The sequence below is a fragment of the Falco biarmicus genome, chromosome 1 (genome assembly GCF_023638135.1).
Source record: "Falco biarmicus isolate bFalBia1 chromosome 1, bFalBia1.pri, whole genome shotgun sequence".
Classification (NCBI taxonomy): Eukaryota; Metazoa; Chordata; class Aves; order Falconiformes; family Falconidae; genus Falco; species Falco biarmicus.
Genome location: NC_079288.1, coordinates 30,891,698 through 30,913,192, shown reverse-complemented (window position 1 = coordinate 30,913,192; position 21,495 = coordinate 30,891,698). Strand labels below are relative to the sequence as shown.

Here is a 21,495-nt window from a genome sequence, read left to right as displayed (position 1 = left end):
GAGCCCCAGGCACAGAATTACATGCTCAGTGACAATATTTTCACACTGGTGCTTGAGGCTTTAACTGTGTAATTCTTATTAGCGTCCTGAAAGATTGCACTGGTAAGCCCTCACGGCCGGCGCTGTGTGAGTGAGAACTTTGCGTCCCTAAAGCTTCACTTCAGATTCACAAATAAGTGCTTTTCTGCCAATTCCTGGAAGGCCAGTGAAGTCCTGCAGGCGAGGGGCACGCCGCTCTGGGATTTTCCATTGCTGTGCGGTTGTTTACAGTCACACCAAGTGAGTGCAAAATGGGAGTGTTCCCAGCTTGCCATCTTTTTTGCAGCTTTACACCAACTCTACAAAACTCTGCTCAGAGCAGCACTGTGAAGAACAAGATGCCCTGTGTTTTGCTTGGGTTTTACAACGACAGCTTCAAAGTATACAACATTGAGGGGGGGATTGTGGTGTCTGTGTGTGTGTGTGTAAGGAGACAATCCTGTAAAGATTATCCTTTCTTCAGCACAAGCCACTGCGAGCTTTGGAGCAAACTGTGAGGGTCAGGCTTGTGGAGGTGGCCAGGCTTGTAGGGTGAGACTGTTTGTGCTCTCAGCGGGAGCCCAGCAGTACCGTAGCTCAGTATGTTACATTTGCTCTGCAGCTCTCTGGGCACAGGCAGCAGTGGTGGCACAAGACACAAGACCCCGGTAAATGACAACCTTACTGCTTGGCCTCAGGTGCTATATAAGCTTCCACCGACTTTACTAACTGCCTCTTGGGGTTTTTTTGCAGATGCTGCTGAAGTCGGCTGGGGTAGGAAGTACCTGCTAATTCTTCCTATCTGCCACATGCTCTGTGGCCACCATAAAAACACCATCATGTTTGGGCCCCGGGCTGACTGCTTAGCAGGGTGACCACAGGTGTGAGCTGCCTCGGAGGGGCTGCCTGCACTTTTAAACTTGTTTTGTGTCATGAGCATGGCCTGCACTGCAGAGAGGTGTGTTATGCACCTGCAAACCCTGCATCGAGTGTAACAGCTACAGTTCCAGCAGCATGCATGCTCCAGGCTGTTTGCAGCAAGCCGCAGGTCCCTGCTCTGCAGACTGATGGCACAGTCTTGTTTACTGACAGCCAAAGCAGCTCTTAATCACCGAGTGGCCTAGTCATAGAGCAGGAAATACAGCAGAGCCATTTTATCACGCGTGTGACATTTTCAAGCCTTCTCCACGCTATGAGGTAACTTGAAAATAAATGTGTGTGCTTATGTTTCTCAGCAAGGGAGGATGGACGGTAAGAGGTGTCTGTCTCTTCAGTCATCTGCAAGCGCAGATGATTTATTTTCCAGGTACAGCTACCTCTTGTCAGTTGTGTAAGATCTGCAGCGTTCACCCTGTGTGTGTCCCTTTTTTTTTTTTTTTTTTTTTTGTAATTTTCTCTGTTCCCTCTCCTGCTTTGACTTTCTCACCTCTGCTCCTCCCAAACCACTGGGAATACTCAGCAGCCAGTGTTTCCACAGAGTGAGCCTTCCAGCCCCTGCTTAGCCAAAGTTCTGACTGATCTCTGGGAGGTTTTCTCTTCCCAAAGCTCTGCGAGGTTGGATGCTGAACCCCTCTGGTGAGGGTGTAAAGGAACACACGTGCAAAGCGTGATGTTGGAAGGCGCTGGCAGCAGCTGGCTCTCAGGATGGCTGTCTACAGTAGCACTAGGGACCTTGGGCCATGCTTTAAGACAAATTGTTTGCCCCTCCTGTGTGTGGAAATAAAAGTAAATACCATCAGTGTCTGCAGACCTAGGCTGTAACGCTCTCAGAAACTGCAAACAGAGAGCGTAAACTGGGCTTGTTTTCTTATCATCCTGGATTAAATCAACATGGACAAGAATTAAAGATGGCACAGCCAGACCCTGGTTTTTCCTGTCATGTCTTTGGCATGTGTAAAACATTACATTTGTGCATTAATTTCAATGTAATTAATTGTTCTCAGGCTTAATGGGTTGAGTGACTTGGGGTTGTTCTAACTGTCCTTTACCCACCACGGAGACCTGTGTAGCAGCAAGGAGAAAGAGATGGGAAGTCTGTTCCTTTTTCTGGAGGGAGTTTATATTCAAATACTTCTCCCTACATTTCTGGGAATCCAGCATCGTACATAAAATAATCATAAATGCAGCTACAAGTTTCTGAGCACTAATTTAATCTGCAAGTCTCCAAACAAAGACTATCATCCAAAACAAAGTGAAAAGTCTCTGATGGGCCTAGGCTGAAAATTAAGCTTTTTAAGTCGTGAGTGGAGGCAGGCTTAACCTCCTTGAAGAGCACAAGTGGTAAAAGCGAGTGTCAGCTCTAACAAGTAGCATTTTAAAAGACACTTTACAGAGCTGAGTACCTTTCTCACTGTAATCATAAGGAGCCAGCAACTCCTGGTGCAGAATGCCTCCTTCCCCAGGCTCTGCTCCAGGGCCACCTCGCATGCTCCTGGGGCTGTCTGGGACACTGGCATGAAGGGAAAATGGTGCACTTTATCCTTTTTGGCACCATTGTTGCTGCTGTCTTAACACATTGCTACAACTCCTGACATTCCCGTCTCTGTTCCCTCGCTCGGTGCGGATTGTACGAGGTTTCCCTCCTGCTCTTTCTGTTCCTGAAGGAAAGCTGACAGCCCTTGGTGTCCCTCCACGGCGACCTGCTTTTTGGCTGCCGTTTGCCGCTTTCTGCCCCATCCTCACCCAAATGCACAAGATCCTGAACAGAAATGCAGATTCCCTGGCTCTATCCTCTTTCCCCCGCAGGAAACAGCCCTCTGAGCCCCTCTGCGAGGGGGGCTGTGGTGCAGCCAAGGCCAGGAGCTGCTGTGAGCCAGACCCCAGGACATCCTCGCCCAGCGCTGGCCCACGTCAGCGGGCAGCCTCGCAGCAACTCGGCATCAGAGGCGGGATGCCTATTCCGGTCAGCCTCTCTCCCCTGAAATTCTCCCAGACAAACTTTTTCCCAGCCTAGCCCTTCTCCCCACTTTCATATGGTTCCTCCCAGGCCAGATGCCGTATTATCTGGAGCGACTTTCCCTCCCAGCCTTGTTTTCCTCCTACTCCTGAGTCCTTTGTCTGGCTGCCAAGTGGAGCAGCCCTGCCAGGCAGACAGCTGCTCAGCATCGCCGCGCGGGTGCTGCCCTGTGGGCTGAGGAGCCGGTTCCAGGCCCGTTCCATCTTTGAGGGGGATGTTCTGCCTTCAAGGTGGCACATACCAGAAGGAGAAAAAGCAAACAGCACCTGTAAAGCTCTCAGAAGAGCTTGGACATGCTTAAGATAAAGAGGCCTTAATGCTGCTCTGGGTTTACCTTGGAGATAGTGGGAGTAGCAAGCCTGCTCTCTCCTGCTCCAGCTGGAGGTCTCCCTGGAGGACCACAGCGCGGGAATGAGAAGTTTCCAAGCCCTCAGCCACAAAAGCACAGGCCTGGAATCTCTCTAATGAGAGTTTTCCTATTTGCAGTTTGCCAGGCAAACAAGCACCAGGCACCAATATCAAAACCAGCCCAGATTCCGATGAAAACCAGCAAAAGAAAATAAGAGCAGAAAGGAAACAGCTTCGTTTTGCTTGTGAAGAACAGGCAAGTAAAGCTCCTGAGCCCCCTCAGCTCTTCCCTGCCCTGCTGAGGATGGGGGGAAGCCAGGCGGGCTGCCCAGCTGGGGGCTTGGGCTGGGGGGTTCCTCCTTCCTTGCTGTAGTTTGCAGGGATGAATTATCGCGTTATCCCCACTTTACAGGGCTTCCCCCCATCGTCTTTCCAGACCAACGAGCGCTCCACCCTGCCCCATCCCTTCGGTTTGCCTGGAAGGACGCTCCCATCTTGCCCCGCAGGCTGGACTCCCACTTCCCTCCCACTCCGGCGCCCTTGAAGGCTGTGCCAAGGCAGGCAGCCAGGCCGGCCCGGGGCAGGGAGCACCCCACCCTTTGGCTGGTGTGCAGGATCCTAGGAGACCTGCTTTCCTCCCAGCCCTGTCTGGGAAAGCTCCTGAACCTGCTCTGCGTCCAGGAGCCGGGGAACCCACAGCATTGCTGCATGCTGGCTCGCCCCAAGCGCTTCCCTGGTGCCAAACACCCAAATGCCCTGAGCAAGTCGTGCTGGTGTGTGACACCCGTGATGGCTGTAGAATCGCATCACGTTTTGGAGGAACGCAGAAAGCCTTCCAAGGGCAAACCAAGTGCCACCAGGCCAGTGACACATTCCTGAAACAAAGAATGGAGGCACAGACAGCTCCGTGCCTCATTGCAACACCAGCTGTAAAGCCAGACTATTAGGAGCATCCCTAATAGTTTTGTTACTGGTCATTTGAGCAAAGGAAGTGGAGGAGAGAGTGTAAGCAAAGCCCAGGGCTGGAAAATGGAAATGACTGCGAGGAAAGGAATGTGGAGCTTCACAACAACTGGGTAGCGGGGTGGGGGGTGGGGGTGTGGAAGAGCACAGAGCAGGGGGAAGAAAACCGGGGGGTAAATTACAGCCATGCAGCAGCAGGATCCCGCAGAGCACGGTGCCTGGCACGGGCAGCTCCTCAGGGGTCTGCGGCTGATGCTGCCAGGCACGGCGCCTCCTTCCCTCGCCCGGGCCAGGGCCTCAGACACGGTGTTTGCCAGGATGGGTCTAACACATCTGCCGAGCTCCTGCCCCAGGATGCCACTTGACGCAGAGGTGAGAGCACTGGAGATGCCTCTCCTAAGACGTGTCTGCCCATGAGGATCACTGCCCTAAGAGCCTCCGTGCCCAGCTCAGGGCATGCGTGGCTGCGGGTCCGGCAGTGCCGATGCCTGGATTGCACTCTCCCAGCAGAGGCAGTGGGACAGGATGATGCCCACAGCATTAGGGCTTGGAAATATGAAGTATCTTTAGGCAGCCAAATATTCAAACTCCGCTTAAACATCTACCTGAAGGGTGACAGCAGCCGCCTGCTGCCCTCCTGACCGTGAACCCCTTCTTCACTCCCTACAAAAGCAAAGAGGGGAGGTCGTGGTTCCCCCCGAGTGTCTGTGGAGCAGACACACTGTGGGTCTTCCCCATGGAGCTGCCGGCCGGCCCGGCAGCCATTGCAGCCTGGCAGCCACTGCGCCGGCCGCGGCAGGGGCTCGGTGTGCACGCACGGAGAGGGAGGGACAGGCCCGGATGTGAAGGATTTACAGCCCTGGCAGCCTCATCGCGGCACAGAGTTGGCTGTAATGTAAATAGTGTAGTCTGGGGCTGAGACTCGCCAGCGACCGAGCATGGCACAGCCACGGTGTGAGCCAAAGACCGAGCACGACGCAGCCACAGCGTGAGCCAAAGATCAAGCCCCCCAGCGTGATCCACTGGCCCAAAATGGCTTTCCAAGAGGGCAGGCCAGGCCATGGCAGCCTTCCCTCCCCAGGAGCGCGCGGGCCTGGCACAGGCTTTTCTCTTGCTGGGAAAGGGAGGGAACGGTGGTTTGCTTGAGTCCGCGCTGGGAAGCAGCAAAGGGCCAGCGGGGCGCATGTGGCTCAGCTGCCAGCCGGCAGCTCTGAGGCCTGAGCCGGGGATGGGAGAATTCCCGCACAAAAGCAGGCGGGAGCTGTGGCCAGGGAAGTCCCGGTCCCAAGCACCCACTCCTGAAGCCCCATTCTGCACAGAGAGGGCAACGCCAGGGATGGTTTGTGGAGACCAGCTGCGGGCTCAGGTCTTTGCTGCTTCATTGCTCACATCCACAGTTTTGTTCACTCCAAGTGACTTCAGGGGAGATCTTACCCAGGAGTAATTAAATCGCTTGCACCTTCGTTTATGATTTAACTTAGTCACTCTGGCGAAGCTGATACAGATCTCTGTTTCATTACCAGCAATTCATTGTGTATTTAACAGGCACAGTCAATTCTTCCACCTTATAAAGGTGGAAGGAAGGAACATATAAACCTGACTTGGAGTTCCAGAGGCAGAAGCCGTCAGCTCACAAGCTGCCTCTCTGGCATTTTTAAGGTGTACTATTTACACACTGGAAAAAAGCCAACCAAAACCACTCTTAAGACGTTTCTCCCTTACTTACAGAACAAAGGCTACTGCTTTATGAAAATGAATAATTAAAGTCTGAGGTTTGGGCATCTTCATTTATTGCTGAGAACTTGGCCTCATCACTTTTCCAGATTCGGGGAAAATGAGAATAAAAGTCAACACAAAATGATTTACAAAAATAAGATCAGCCTGTTTATCCCAAAAGAACTCTTTGGATAAAGGAAAGGTATTTGCATGGCATGAATAAAATATGAAGAAGTTGATACTTTCCAACCTTGATAAGAGTTTTTAAAAACTCTTCTTTTATAAGATCGCTACAATTAGCATTAAGAGAATGTCCTGAATTTGCTCTTCACAACCAATAAAGCCAGTTTAATTAACCAGTGAAATTAACCAGGTGAGATGCCAGGTTTTTAAGTGGATTGAAAGCAAAGATGTTCGGATTATTAAAACAGGACTTCCACCAGTCTGAAGGATCCTAAAACAGAGCCACGGGTACGTTCAGTGTATGCAGCAGTACCGCTGAAAGGCGTTCCAGTACAAACAACCTACGTGGCTAAGTTCCACAACAGAAAATTAAAAGGGGGGGGGGAGGGGGGAACCCCAAAGTAGTCATTGGTTTAATTTATTTAACATTTTTTTTCAATTAAAAAAAAAAAAAGAACTCAATAGAGAATTGACAGTTCATCATATTCCAGTTTGTCGGTTTGGGGAGTATAAATCTTTCTAACCATTGCTGTAGTATTTCATTGTGGGGTGCTCCAAGCTCTGCCACTCTGGCCCCTCGTGTGGCGAAGGCAGGGACACACGGCGCAGCGAGGTCTCAAAGCTTGGCAAAGGTTTCCAGTTAGGGCAGGCAATAAAAAGACCACCTAGAATTCATCTTCAACATTAGATGGCTTTAGAATTCTGTCATGTTGGACTATTAAAGGCGTAGACTGAAGAAGTACTAATAGCAAAGTCCTGCTTAAAAAAAAATCAGCGTGTCCTTCGTGCTGAGGTAGCCTCCTAGAGTAAGGTATCGCAGGGGCGCGGTACAGCCCCTCCGCGGGCTCCCTGGAAGATGCCGAGGCAGTGAACACCCACCTCACATAAAACGCAGCAGGGCATGGGACTTGATGTCAAGGACTGAGAAATAAATCAAATCTTGGCAAGTAAAAACGCCATTATGCACCGGCAATGAAACTGGCATTGGTTATCCTCCTCAGATCAGTGAGTGGATACATCAATATGTATGTCATCAGAAACTGCAGCAGAAATATCTCTTTATCCTTCCCGGCGCAAATAAGGAATAGGAAAACTGCTCTTCTGCAGGCGACCCGTCTCATTGCAGTCATGCCCACAGCACGAGGAGGTTCAGAAGCATCGACCAGGCTTAGTTCTTGCAGAATCCAATACGCCTTGATGCAGGTATGGAAGCGCTGCAGGACTTCCATAAACAAAAGGCATCACTTAAAGCCGAATGGATTCCTGGATTGGTTTGGCTGCCTGCTTAAATGCTCCAGCTCCGTTATTTCAGCCTGTGCCCTCTGCCCAGACACCTTTCTTCTGGGAAGAAACGCCAGCATCCTTCGCACGCACGGCATGCAGCTCGATAAACCCCGCGGTATCGGCTCACAGCGCAGCAGGCAAGAAATTCCCTACACGAGTTTGGAACCTGCCTGGTTCCTATTCTTGAATCTTACTATTGCCTCCCATTTCCTTTGCTCAGAAGTTATTTTGGAGCAACTAAGAAAAAGCAAAGTACATCAAATGAATTAAGCTCTTGCTTGTTTTTTTTACTTATCGCTCCCTTCAGCCCAAGCTTTGAGAGGCAATCTGCTCTCCGCTGTGGTAATTGTGACTGAGAAACACCGGTATTTCCAGTCTTTCCTTCCCTCCACGTTTTTCTCCTTAAAAAGAGAGTCATTGCTTTTCAAACTCCAAATACAACCACAGCAGCAAACCAGGCCAACGCTGCTCCCGGCTGAAGCGTCAGCCCTCGAGGTTTCCCATGCCCCACTTGGCCCTTGGGCAGGTTTGCGGCTGCGTTAATTAATTCTGCCAACTCCGTCAGCCTTCACCATGGGAGCCTGTGCCACAGCACCACACACCACAGCTGCCAGTACATGGCAAACTGCCGCTGTTATTTCTCCACATTTGTTGTTAAAGCTCGGATCGACCACAGAAACTACCAGAAGCGTTGCTGTTCGCAGCTGGACACTCAGTGCTGTGACTGTCCAGTCAACGGGCTTTGCAAACCGTGAATTCAGGGAATGACTGTACGGACATGGTCCTTCCAAAAAAGGGCAGACAAAACCTGGGTGACAGCTGGTGGAAGCTTAAGTGCTAAATAAGAGACAGACAATTCAAGGGATTTCTCATTAATCCCTAACTTTGATATAAATATGTGTATTTTTATCTGGCAATTAAAAATATGCACCATTTTTTCCAACGGTAAGAAAGTCCCATTACCTCCATGTTGAACATTTAGACATTATATGAAAGTCAAACTTTCCCAGGAAATACAGATGTATCTTTCCTCCTCTCTTTTAAGTGCTTTTAAGACAGTTGACATTTAAGATGACTGTAGTAACACATGTCTATATGTTAGGGCAGTGGGCAGGTCTCATGTTGCTGATGCACTGGATCCTAGAACTCTGTATTGTAGGAGCTCATGGAATGGACAACAGGAGACACTGGTACGTGGAAGAACACTGAGATGTATCTAGGGTTACAGCTCACCACCTGAAACGCGCTGAAAAGACTAAAGAAAACAAACGATGTGAAAATTCAAATATTTGTTTCTGATACAGGCACTAGGAAGTGCATAGTACCAGCCACCGAAAGACACTGGGAACCCAATTCTCTCAAGAAAATGCGTTATACACTAAAAATACAGAATAAAACCACATAGCATCAAAAGGATCATGGCAGACAGACAATTGATAGCTTTGAAAAAAAATGATGACAACACATAACGTCTACAATGTATGCACGCATCCCTTGGAAGTTTTATATATGCTATATATATTTCAAAGTACACACAAACTGCCGGTTTGGCAGGTTGAGAAAATAGGAATACATCTTGGGAAGGTCATGAAGAAAAAAAAAACCCACAAAGGAAAACAAAGAGTTATTTACATTCAATAATTCAGTAGCTTTAACATCTCTATATACATACATACTCTTTCTATATATGTACAGAACACGATGGGATCTGAGTGAAGCTTATTCCAAACATGAAAGAAAAATACAAAAAACCCTTGATAATTCACTTGACAAATGTTTACAGGTTGCAGAGCTTTCTTCATTTACAAAGAAAATACTACACACTGACTAGACAACTAGTATCTGTAAGGACTTGGTTCCCCACAGGAGGGGCATTCCCAATGGACCATCCAGTGATCGGGGAAAAAAACTGAAAACTTGCTGTACAGAGGGAGCTTTTAGTGGGTTATAATTGCATTTACTGCATCAGACGTATCTTAAGTACAAAACTAGTTAACGAGTCAAAATTTAATTGCTGTCAAGGGACAGTTTAAAAAAAACCCCAAACTTTATACATTCAGTTCCCAAGTCAACTTAAATATGTATCTTCCCCTCCTACAGCATGCTTCCAAAACTCAGGCAATACAGAAATTACTGCCATTTTACAGGTAGCTTTGCCTGTTAGCAGACATCTACCCTTCATATAGTTTACATCCATTTCAGATGGCAGTTTGTACGAAGCAGGTCAATGCCCCACAAGCAGGAAAAACACAGAGACCGCTCCTGCAGAGCCAGGTAATTTACACCATGCCCATCGCTCTCTCCTTTTTCCTTCCTGAGGATGTTTGTCTTAGGGGCAGCGCTGCAAGCGGACACTGTATGGCTGCTCCTTATCCCATCCCCTGTGCTATTTATCCGCCTTTCCTTCCCCAAGCTTTATCAGCAGCTCATGCAAGGAACAAACTACTACCCAAAAACCACACCCCAACCGCCAAGCAGGAATTTTCAAAACAGAAATTGTTTCTGTAGCTGGAAGGCTTATTTTTTTTGATGTTAAACCTTTAAGGTGTTATAACACTGCAGAGCTGTGGATGCAGATGTGTTATTAACTGAATGACAAAGCCAAGGCATCGATGGTGGCAGGTAGCAGAGAGCAGGCAAAGGACAGCAAGGAGGGAAACTGATTTCTGGAACGGGAACAGTTCTTACGGATCTTTTTGAGTACCATCAGGTTTTTTCCCTTCAGGGGACAAAAGTCCATGGGAAATTTAAGAGGGTGTGAGCTCCCCAAAATAGCAGTTTGGTTACCAATACAGCAAATACCCAATTCAGGATTTGCTCACCCCAACCACCAAAATTCACACAACAGGCTGAGAAGCGCACTTAGGAACTTAAGCGTGTTATTTAAATAATGAATTGTTTAAAAAAAGTATTACTACTTGTGAACTTACCACTTCCAGAACCATCTTACTGAGGATTAGTATCTAAAATATTGTTACCATCTCAGATGGTAGAAGTTTCTACACCAAACAGTAAGAATTAAAACAAAAAGGCAGCAAAGTCCACACACTGCTTGCTGGCACTAGTTGTTTGGTTCACTACCTGCTGCAGTAGTATGTCAACATGCCTCTCAATCCCATTACTTTTCCCGGAATGGATGCCAAATACATCCAATGGTGGGTACAAAACACATGAACATCCTCCCCCACACCCTGCCTGTGGTCTACAGCTTTCCCAAGCCCCTACAGGTGCGCCAAGCACTCAGGCCAGCCTCCCCTGACTGCCAGCAGGTTACAAAGCTCTGCAACACCTACCACCTGCATCACAAGCGCTTTGCAGAGACGTAGCGGGTGCCATGGTGGTAGAGCGTGTGCTGGTTTAGCCTAGATCCGTGTTTCCAGTTAGTCACAAGCACGTGCAGGGGACGCATCCCCTCGCCCCGGCCAGACAGGGAGCAGAGGGAAGCAGGTGCTGTTACCGCCCGCAGGTGCCTGCGCAGGCAGTGTTAAGGGCACCTCAAGCAAAGTAATTCCCATAAAGAAACTCCCTTCAGCCTGAAGCTGTGGACCTTCTGGCCCCGTTACTTCTGGAAACGCTCTTTACAACACTTCAGTCTGGTTACAGAAGTGCCCTACGCTACATGGATTGCTGCTCTGCCAGGTGACCCTTACAGGTTTACACAGTTTACTTCTTGCCTCATTAATGAGTTCAACTGAGATTATTTGGGCTGCAAGACAGAAGCCTGGTTAAAGCAGACTGGAACATGCCAAGTCCTGTCAAATTCCAATTGTATAGACTTGTTAGTGGTTTTTTTTTAAATATGGTGATTGCCTAAACAAGACTCCACTTCTTGTTAGTACAATAACTTTTATTTGACATCTACAAGATCATGATCTTGTAGGTTTTTTGGACAGGTTTATACAATCTCAATTTTTCAATAGTGCAACCTGTGCAAGCAAGAAATGACAAACATTGTCCTTCACTTTCTTATAAACATCTACTATTATAGGCAAAACAAAACTTACCCATATTATAGATAAGTGACTATTCACATTTGTACATTACAATTTCTTTTAAACAGCTCCAGATAAACTCTACAATGTCTTACAACATATTAAACAGTATTCAAGTTACTGGGTAACAGAAACAGCACATACAGTGGAACCCTCAAGTGTTTCCCATTCTCTAATTTACAGCTCAAGTAAGGTTTCATCTTACAAGTGACAAATTAAATTACGTTAATGAAGTAAAAAATATAAGATTGTATGCGAGATGGAAGTGAATTTGCACTTAAGTTTCCATAACCACCTCGGATTAAGGAAATGCTTCAATTTAAGGAAAATAGGCATCCAGCCATCTTTGCAGTACACATTAGGAATACCATTAATACATTAAAAATGAACTAATTTTAATTTAAGATGTTTATCACAAAAAGAACATGTTGTAGACTCAAATATATAACCCCCAGGAGAGAACCAGAAAAAATGCAACACCTGGGTATAAACACTATAAAAATGCAATAACCAATGCTGTACAACTAAGATTGTGTTTCTCTCTGAATTCCTGTCTGGTGTGTTTATCCTGTCCATGCCCGTTTCCAAAGACATGCACTGTCAAACAGAAACTGGGAAGGAACCTGAATGCATGATGTGCAACCTCTAGGTTTCATGCTTTTATAAACTCATAAATCGAAGAGAAAAACCCAATATATATTTTCTATATATATACTCAATACATGCATTCAAGGATATCTCCCACAGCAATGGCATTGATGCACTGCGTTAAACCCTGAGCACTGTATGACAAGATAAAAATAAAGCCTGCTTGGGGATTTTCAAGCATTTTCAAACAAATTGTGGTTTGTAGCTTAAAAGGCCAAAAGTAAAAGCAAACAGGAAGCACTACAGAGAGCATAAGGAAAGACAGATGCACCACCATAAACAACTGCTGGCTTTCAGTTCTACCAACCTTTTTAAGATCTCTTTATTCCCAAAGGATTTGAGAGCACACAACTGAACTGAAAAAGTTATATTTCTTTGGAATCTGTCCCTGATTTTTATGCAAGTGATATGCTTTTACAGCCTTTTTCCTCAAACACCAAAGTCAACACCTGTAGTTTGTCCTCTTATGCATTGTTGAAATTGGTGATGCTTTGCGGGTGATGCTGCTGCCATATCTGCTGCTGCTGTACTGCAAGCTGTTGAGACTGGTCTGACGTCGACAGGAGGTTTACAAGGGGCGACACACAATTTGCAGGAATGATCAAACCTGAAAACAGCAACAGATCAATTGTCTCATAAGTGCGCAGGCAATGGGTTCATTAACACCTCAGGCTGACGATACCACCATTTAATTTATGCAGCAGTCAACGGTGACCGTTTCCAACATCAAGTCTAGTCAAGTGCAGCTACAAGTTCTGCTGCTCAGTAAGAGCTTTATCTTCAGAAGTCACTAGATCCTGCAGGTCATGAAGCAGTAGAAAGAAGTTGCCATTCTGCCCCAAAACCAAATTTTATGCCTACATTACCTGCTGCCACCTAAATCTAGAAATCAGCTATTCTTGCTTTTCTAGCCTCACAGAAGATGCACCACCATGAAAAGTTTAAATGTGAAAACCCTGGTTTCAACATCTTAGAAAACTATAGTAGAGTAGGAGCTGCTACGGTACCACTCATCTACAGGATGTCCACATTTAAAAAACAGATGTGGATTTCAGTCTCTGAGGTACCTGCTGCCAGGGATTCACCAAGAGGTTGTGTGGCACAAAATGACATGACCACCTTGAAGTCATTCTAAACTATTGATTACATGTGACTTTCAGTAGCTCAAAACCCATGAAAGGAACCATTTCAAGGGCTTAATATTCTTTGCCAGAAGTGGGGAAAAAAAAGGAGAGCCCTTATGGTTTCAAAAGGTAGCTTGGCTGGAACAGGCCAAATAAGACATTTTTCTTACTAGCAAACCAAAAGAACTGGTAGAGTCAGTGTTCCAAAGCCCGTCTTCCTCCTTTACCCTGGCTAAACCTGGTGTCTGTACTACAGATACAGATTTTCAACAGTTTTACGGCTGACCCTCCCAAACATACACACTGACGAGACTTTTCTCTTGCAAGCATCTTTTTATAAAGCCTCCTATGTGACTCTTAACACAGAGCGACTCTTAAGTTACAACTACCTTCTACTCCAAGATGGAAACAAAGGAGCAGACAAGGCACTTACCTACGATCCTCTGCCCATCTTCTGTTCTTAGACGAACTATTTGCATTTTCACATTTGTACCACTCACAGAGGCTAGAACGCCTTCTACTTTTGTCCAGACGCTCAATACTGAACCACACAAGACGTAGTAAGTTCGACAGCGGAGTCCCACTTCACAAACTAACCCCAAGCCTGCCTTCTTACAATTGCCTCTCCTAGAGTAGAGAGGAAAAGAAAAAAAAAGAGCTTTTCAAAGAGTTCTGCAAACACAAACTACCCAATTCAATTTGAAATGAGATGTGAAGTTATTTCACATGTACCCAGAGCTGAGCAAGGGCTGTGAGTACACAGTAAGAGAAGGATACTTTATCTACAGCATGCCACTAGTGGTAAAGCTTGGAGAAGCACTGGCCTATTTAAGACTCATCTTCAAACTGTACAGAGCTTTAAGTCAAAGATACTGCTCATTTAGATCGCCTGAAGTGGATGATGTTACATGACACTGGTGTCTGCTCATTGTATTTCAGAAGCTCCAATATTAACCTGAAACTTCTACCAGTTATGCTGTTCCTCAGCAGTTAAGACATCAGCTGCTGAGCTCAGACACAAGAACAGCTCTTCAACATTCACCTCATCTCTACATGAAGTATAAATATATTTTTCCCCCCCCAATAACATTTCAACTGTCCTACCACAATAATAGATCAGATCAAGACAAGCACAAACTACTCCTGGGTCATTATACTTCCACCAGAGTACAACTTACGCATTAGCATTACTCTAAAATATTAGGACATTAAGGGCAACCACAAAGCTTCATGTTTCCACTCAAAGGTTGGGTCATTTGACAGGACATTTTTTCTTAACCAAAAGTACAAGCTCTCACATGAGTAGAAGAAGAGAAGTACTGATAAAACAGTCCAGGTGAACAGTTTAAGTTAAAACATCTACGTGCACACAACTACTAACCAGTAAGCATGGGTGCAAGTATCCGCAGAAGAATTGTACTGCTCTAACCAGTGTGGCAGAGCATCTTCAGAAGGTACCTGGAAGAGTCATTCAAAGTGGGAATAATAATGAAGGAACACACATCAAGGCTTACAGAGAACAAAAGCAATTTAGTCATCAGTACTAGGCGAAAAGGGGGAGCACCAACATTAGGATGGTGATGAGAGGTACATTACCCCACATTATTACAATTTCAGGCTATTCAATGGAAATGTCATCTCAAAGGATGAGCAAAAATGCTTGAGCATAGCAGGATCTGAGAGTTTTTCCAATAATCAACCTGATCTCAGACTCTCAAGTTCTCACAAATTCAACACCTCAAAACTGTTTAAAAAAAGTGGTAAGATCTTTCCAGCCTCTAAACAAGCCATTACAGTACTTAAAATGTCATCAGCAAACAGCTGAAGCTTCAGCATCTTTGCTTAGAATATACTGTACACAGCTGCTTATTTAAGAGCATGGCTGTACACCTCACATAGAAGCACAACTTTCCTTGCTGGATCCTGAAAAAATTAATTTTATATTACCACACCACAGATTATTTATATTCAGAAAGCTTTGGCTATAGGAATGCAGAAACCATGTAGACCTACTTAAAGACCCAAATACAGGCTTCTGCTCTGGAAAGATAAGCCTAGTTTTTGACTTGCCAAAATTATACATAAATATCAGAAAAATTAAGTATTTATCTTCAAATTTTTCTAAGTTTAAAAGTAGCATAGTTTTAATGGTTACCTTCTTATATTTCTTTTTCAGGTCTGCACATGTTTCTAGTTTGAGTTGTTTCCCAGTATTTGGTCTGTATACTAAAAAAAGCTTCTTTTTAGGATTCACTTCTTTTACTAGAATAGCGGTTTTCTTGTTATTTCTTATCTGGAAAAAAATCCAACAACAAAAACTTCTTAAGTTTAAACATGCCAACAGTACCTACCTGAAGTGATTCCATACTGTGTTCTTTACGGAGTAACAGCACACGTGATTGCGTATCAAGACAACCAGTAACAATAAGGACACCTTTAGAAGACAGCACCACTAATCCACATGAACCTCACAACTTTCCTTACAGCAAAACATCTGGTTTCTTGATGCAAGTGTAAATAAGAGCTATTAATTCGGGCTCACATTCCTATCTGAAAATATCCCGAGCAGCTAAAAAGGAGTGCTTCATATTTAAGTGGTGGAAACAAGCTTAACATGAATTTTAATGCAAGACTGAAAACATTCTGCAAGAACTAAGCAGTAATTAATTTAAACAGTAAATTTTTCAGGAGACAGTGTGTTTGGTTAGCTCACATAAAGCTGGTCTGGACATAATGCAAGAGACAGAAGAACCTTACCTGTAGTGATAAATAAAATCCATCATCTGGACCTGTCTGTTCCGCCCAGATCTTAGTTGCTTCGTCCCAAGACATTCCTCTCTCCACACTGATCTAGAAGACAGCCAGGCAGGGGTATGTGAACGGGAACAGGCTTTAAAACGGTTACAGACACAGGAACTAAAGACCCATGGAATCAAGCACTGTCCAGTAAAAGGCCTGGAACCTCCCCTCACTCAGCACATGTTTAGCCAATTGCCATGTTTTAGAAACCTACTGGCAAGCAAGTTTTATTTGTTCATACAAAAAGATACAGAATCAACTTACTGTGTATAGTTCTACGTGTCCAGAGGTAGAATATCCAGGAGTTAGAAACTTCTTAACGTCTGCCTTCCTTACTTTCTCATCCCCAGAGCCCAAATCTGGAAAGGAAAGGACAAAGTTATTCTGTTTCTCTGTTCCTACTGAAATACAAGAGTACAGAGAAGCTGATTTACTCACCCAAGATGCCCATATCGTATCTTCCATTCTTTTTAGCATTTTGAATAACTGCATTTAACGTGTCAGAAAAGTACTGGAATAAAGCATTCTGCTGATGTACTTCCATGCCAAGAATTCTATTCAGAAATTTCCCTATGTTGTTATAATCTTAAAAAAAAAAAGATTAAGAAATACACATATTAGGTCAACAAAGACTGATGACAAGCTCTCAATCAGTGTTCAGTCTCAAGAAGACTACTTAAATCCACTCTTTCAGAAATGAGGAAAACATTCTGGAATTCATAAAGTAACTTTTTAGATAGTTACAACTTCAGTTCTATTGCTAGAAAGCCACCATCGTGACATATGATATCTCTAGTGACATTCTAAAGACACATTAAACACACAAATACCTTTATCAAGCGTTAGTATTCCAGATCTGTCTTCTACATTTATCAAGCCTACGCCAATCAATCCCTGACGAACATCTAGGAAAAAGAAAGTTAAATCATGGCTGCTTTGCCAGCTAAAAATAAACCAATGAAGTAACAGCTTGTTTAGCAATCACTGTTCAGGATCCAATTCCAAAACTTCTGACACCCCTCAAATACAAACTGCTACCTAGTACCTCAATAATCAAGGTGGAACTTTGCCTTCTGTCCTTCCAGGAAGCACAAGCAGGGAAAACTACTAGTGGCACTATATATAAGCTCACAGGAAAACCAAGATATTGCAAGAGGTAACAGGAAAATTAAGACATAGAACTGTATGTAATGCTTTGGCCAAGCAGATACAGAACGTGCCTTATACTGAGAGAGTTCACATCTCTTGTTTCACACGTGAACTTCAACATTCAAGCAACATGCAGAGGACTAACATCCAGTGAGAGCCTGTCTGGGCCAGCTGATCAGCTGAAATAGTAACAGTGTTTTCTAGCTCTAAAATTATTTTTATTTTCTGCATACTGGAAAACGACCCAAAGGTAGCTATTCCATCCAGCAAATCACACTTACCTTTGAAGAAGTCTCCAGGAAAATCGGGAGGTGGCGAGACCATTGGGGAGTCTAAGTTCACAATGGATTTCATAACAATCTCTAAAGCATTTCTGCCATACTGCATAAGAAAAATAAAGTTGCTCTGATAATGCGATCCAGTGTTTGTGCCTCAGCCTCAAGCACACGTGGTCTAACAAATATTTGTAATTCACAATAAAATGTTTTTCTCTGCAGTAGTGAAGGGAACTGTTTATTAGCTGTTCAATTATAAACTACACTATATAAACAGCCCAGTCTTAACTCCTAATTAGAATTGCCAAATTTATCTTTCAGTTGTCACTCAAGACCTGGATTGTTAGCAAATGCAGAAATGTAATTTACACATGTATTCGTGTTCCATGCAGCTTTGCCACCAGAATTAAGAATGTTTCCTGGCTGTCTCAGAAAGAGGCCTCCTTATCAGTAAGTAAGGCAGAAGTAAAACACTTCACAGAAGATGGAAGAAATCCTTCCTCAACAAGTCATTTGTGGCATAAGTGTCAGAGCATGAGTTTTCAAACAGAAATAGAACCATCACCTTGTTGTCAAAATTGAATCTGCTGAGGTCTCGAGTTTCTGTAGCCCGTCTGTCACCATGGGTGAGGGCTCCCTGTTAAGACACACCTTTGTAATTAAATCAAATTTTAAGAAAAGAAAACTAAGTTGTATTTTCTCAAATAAAGGATCAGACTTCTCGAAACAATCTTACCAAGCTCTCCAGTCTTTTTGCAACTATAGATGCAAATCTTTGCTCTCCGGCCAATTCAGAAATTAGGAACACATACTCTGGGGCAGTCACTTGGTTGGATCTATGAGTTCTTCCTGGATAATTAAATAGAAGCACATATGTCAAATTCCACTTCCTTGAACATTTCTAATAAAATATGAATTCGACTAGTAAAGAAAAAGGCTAGAAATTAAATCCTGCTGAAAATTAAGTTTCTGCTGTACTACAACCACTGGAAGGTAGTACACAAATGCTCTAGAGTTGTGGCAACTTTCATAAAGATGATACATGAAAAAAACACCCTAAGCTGCAGTGTGAGCTTGTAAGTTTTGAAAGAAACCTAGCAAAATTATGACTATAGATCAAGCTGATTCTATTCATGGGTAAAGACGACTGGAAGGATCAATGTTATTTGCCATGAATTAGAAGCAGATTCAGTTAGTATTACTAGTTTGCTAGGGGAAGGATACAAAAAATAGTTATTTACCGAACTGCTGTATTGCTCTATCCGCGCTCCACGGCAACTCCAGAGTCATGTGAACTCTCCGTCTCTGGTTCTTAGCTCTACGGTCTGCTTGCAATGATATCCCAGAGCTGGCAGCCTCCGAGATGATGGCAATGTTCTTTGATTAAGAAAGGAGTTGTTAGCAATACATCCAAGATCAAGCTTCAGTTTTCAGTTTCGAAAATAAAATGTATTTTTACAAGTACTACTAACGTGGATCTGAAATGGTTTCACTGTTACTTAGTTTTCCTATTGCAAGGAGGAGGGGAGGGGAGAAAAAGTATGGTTCTCTATCAGAGTTAGAAATGCTCATGAATTTTTGAGTGACAGGAGTGGTTTTCGCTTTACTTCATTTCCACAGAAAGGTGTTGCTGTCAGAAGACAGGCAGTACATTGCAGTCTTGCCATTCCGAAGGGTGGGTTTCTCTGATGCTGGCCTGCGTTTCAGGAAGGGGAGGGACAGAGGGAGCCCTGCTCTGATAGCAAGCACCGCAGAGAAGAAAAAAGTTGCTGCTAATACTGTATAAGGAAGAGGATATGGCCGTTCTGGTACATGAATGCGTTTGCCTTGGAAGAATGTAAATGTTTGGACTGTGCAGTCACCTACAGGAACGTGAGTATTTATTCTCAAGTGTAATAACAGACCATAGAAGTTCCACCCAACAGCTACCATTACTTGATTTGCCCTCTTGTGGTAGCATGTCCCAAATGAGCCACAGGAAAGTTGTGGGGTTTTTCCCTTCCTCTTTTTATCAGCTTCAGTTCTACCACTATTCCAGCCAGTACTTGATTTCAGAGTGCAATAGCCAAAAGCGATCACCCTTCCCAGCATTACTTCTCGATCCCTGTCAAGGTAGGCCACCACCACCTTTTCCCTGCAGCCCCCTCAATGTTTTTTCAGACCAAGCCAGTCCCCATTTCTCAATTTCCTTATTTCCTCTAGGAAGCAGAGGTACACAGTAATCCAGATAAAGGAATCACAGAGATGGGGGGTGTTTCTCTGCCTTTTAAACATACACTGCTTCACCAGAGCAGCTGGAAGGTGCCAGCTTTCCATTTGGCATGTGTATATACCTCTTAAGCACAAGCCTCCATGGCCACCCAAACTACAGCCTGACCTTTAAAGCACAATGCAGCCACATATTGGACAGGACTACTGAATGCACTGGTTTGAAAAACGTAACAATAGTGAATAGAATATGCTAACTAGTACTTACAGTACCTGAGGAGTCCCTGTAGTATAATGGTAGAGCCACAGCTTCGATAACTTAAAGTGTTACAATTTATAAAATACTGCCAGATGCCATAGTATCTCTTTAAGGATTACCTTATCTCCATCCATGAACCTCTGCTTCTCTGTGATGTTCAGAATTTCAACGGGCACATCAAGCTCGGACCTCGACTCGTAAGATATGCTGCCATCGTCATTGCTTACAACTCGCCCTTTGCGGCCAGTCATCTGCAAAAACAAAAGGGCATGCAAGCTCGTTATAGCAATGCCAAAATTATTACATGACCAAAACCTGCAAGCAACGGTACTGTTTATTCATACACCAACCTTAAAATAGAATCAGTCATTTACTTCAAGTCTAAAACCACATTAGAGAACCTGGATTGTTTTTTGGTTGGTGCCATTACCTGCTATGTGGTGTGGCACAGTTATTTAGAGGTATCTCATGGAATCAAAAGCATAACAAAGCCTATCTATGTAGATATGACACAGTACTATGCTCCTGTCCGTAAGGGATTTACCAGGAGTACTAAGAAAATAATCAAAACTGACAGCTGAGATTGCCACTGATTTCAACAGGGTCTTTTAAATCATAATGATCTTTCTGCTTGATAAGAGTAAAGACATGTTTCTAAAGTTATTGAGATAAAGAGGTAATAATTCATCAGGCTTTTCACTAATGCAGTTTTATTATACAGGTTCTTAATCTTCATTGCCTAGGAAGATGAACTAAAGCTGCTTTCTGTTTTATATACACCCGCTTCAAACTGACTACAGCTAAAGAGACACACCACGATAAAGCAAAACAAACTAGCATGATTTACCCAACAAGAAACTACCAGTCTCAGAAATAACCTATTTACCCATTCAAAGCACTCTGTGTTCTAATACAATCTTCGAGTTTCCCTTTAACTCACAAGGCATTCAGCAAAGCAACATATACTCTTATCCCAGTGAGATTACTGTCTAAAACTGATAAACACGTTCTCTTTAATAGATACATAAGTCACATGCAACCCTGAAGAATGACAACACTGATTTACTGCAGCCAGATAATGTATGGCTGCAGTAGAAAAAAAATACATTTTTTTTTAAAAAAAATGTGAACACCAGCCCTACCTCTGCAACATTTTCCGGACCACCGAGTTCATCTATAAGCTCATCCAGTGTATTAGGTGGAAGATCTTCAGCCAGCTTTTCCAGTTTATCAAGCAGTTCCTTTTTCATTTGTTGGGCCCTTTCAACAGCATCCTGACTTGTTACAAAGCTGCTGTTTGTGTTACTGTTTGCTGAAATTTAAGAGACTCTTTAAGATTTAGAATTTCACTGCCTAACTGCTAAGTAAGTGAATCCATCAAAGAAATGTATTCTTACCTGACATGTTGGTACTAGAAGTGGTGGTACCAACAGTGGAAGTAAAACAGCTAGGTCGTTTTGATCCAAGACCAGAAGCTAGTAAGGCACTTTGAATAGAATCTGGGTCTATGCTTTTCTTCTTTTTCTTGTCTTTATTTTTTTTATGCTCTTTTCTAATTAACCAGGGATCTAAA

The 21,495-nt window shown here is 44.1% G+C and overlaps 1 protein-coding gene across 2 annotated transcripts in view; it reads right to left on the bottom strand.

Annotated features, from left to right (window-relative positions):
• Window positions 1–9,080: 9,080 nt before the first annotated feature.
• SBNO1 (strawberry notch homolog 1) overlaps window positions 9,081–21,495 on the bottom strand; it is a 35,216-nt gene continuing 22,801 nt past the window's right edge. For both annotated transcript variants that reach the window (XM_056341380.1, XM_056341388.1), the window contains exons 18-32: window positions 21,320–21,490; window positions 21,065–21,234; window positions 20,042–20,173; window positions 18,697–18,832; window positions 18,192–18,304; window positions 18,021–18,092; window positions 17,462–17,561; window positions 16,862–16,936; window positions 16,470–16,616; window positions 16,296–16,390; window positions 15,990–16,082; window positions 15,388–15,525; window positions 14,614–14,690; window positions 13,666–13,859; window positions 9,081–12,715 (exon numbers count right to left, since the gene is read on the bottom strand). In XM_056341380.1, the coding sequence (XP_056197355.1) occupies window positions 12,573–12,715; window positions 13,666–13,859; window positions 14,614–14,690; window positions 15,388–15,525; window positions 15,990–16,082; window positions 16,296–16,390; window positions 16,470–16,616; window positions 16,862–16,936; window positions 17,462–17,561; window positions 18,021–18,092; window positions 18,192–18,304; window positions 18,697–18,832; window positions 20,042–20,173; window positions 21,065–21,234; window positions 21,320–21,490 (1,856 nt within the window). In that variant the 3' untranslated portion in view covers window positions 9,081–12,572. The remainder of the gene's footprint in view (window positions 12,716–13,665; window positions 13,860–14,613; window positions 14,691–15,387; window positions 15,526–15,989; window positions 16,083–16,295; window positions 16,391–16,469; window positions 16,617–16,861; window positions 16,937–17,461; window positions 17,562–18,020; window positions 18,093–18,191; window positions 18,305–18,696; window positions 18,833–20,041; window positions 20,174–21,064; window positions 21,235–21,319; window positions 21,491–21,495) is intronic.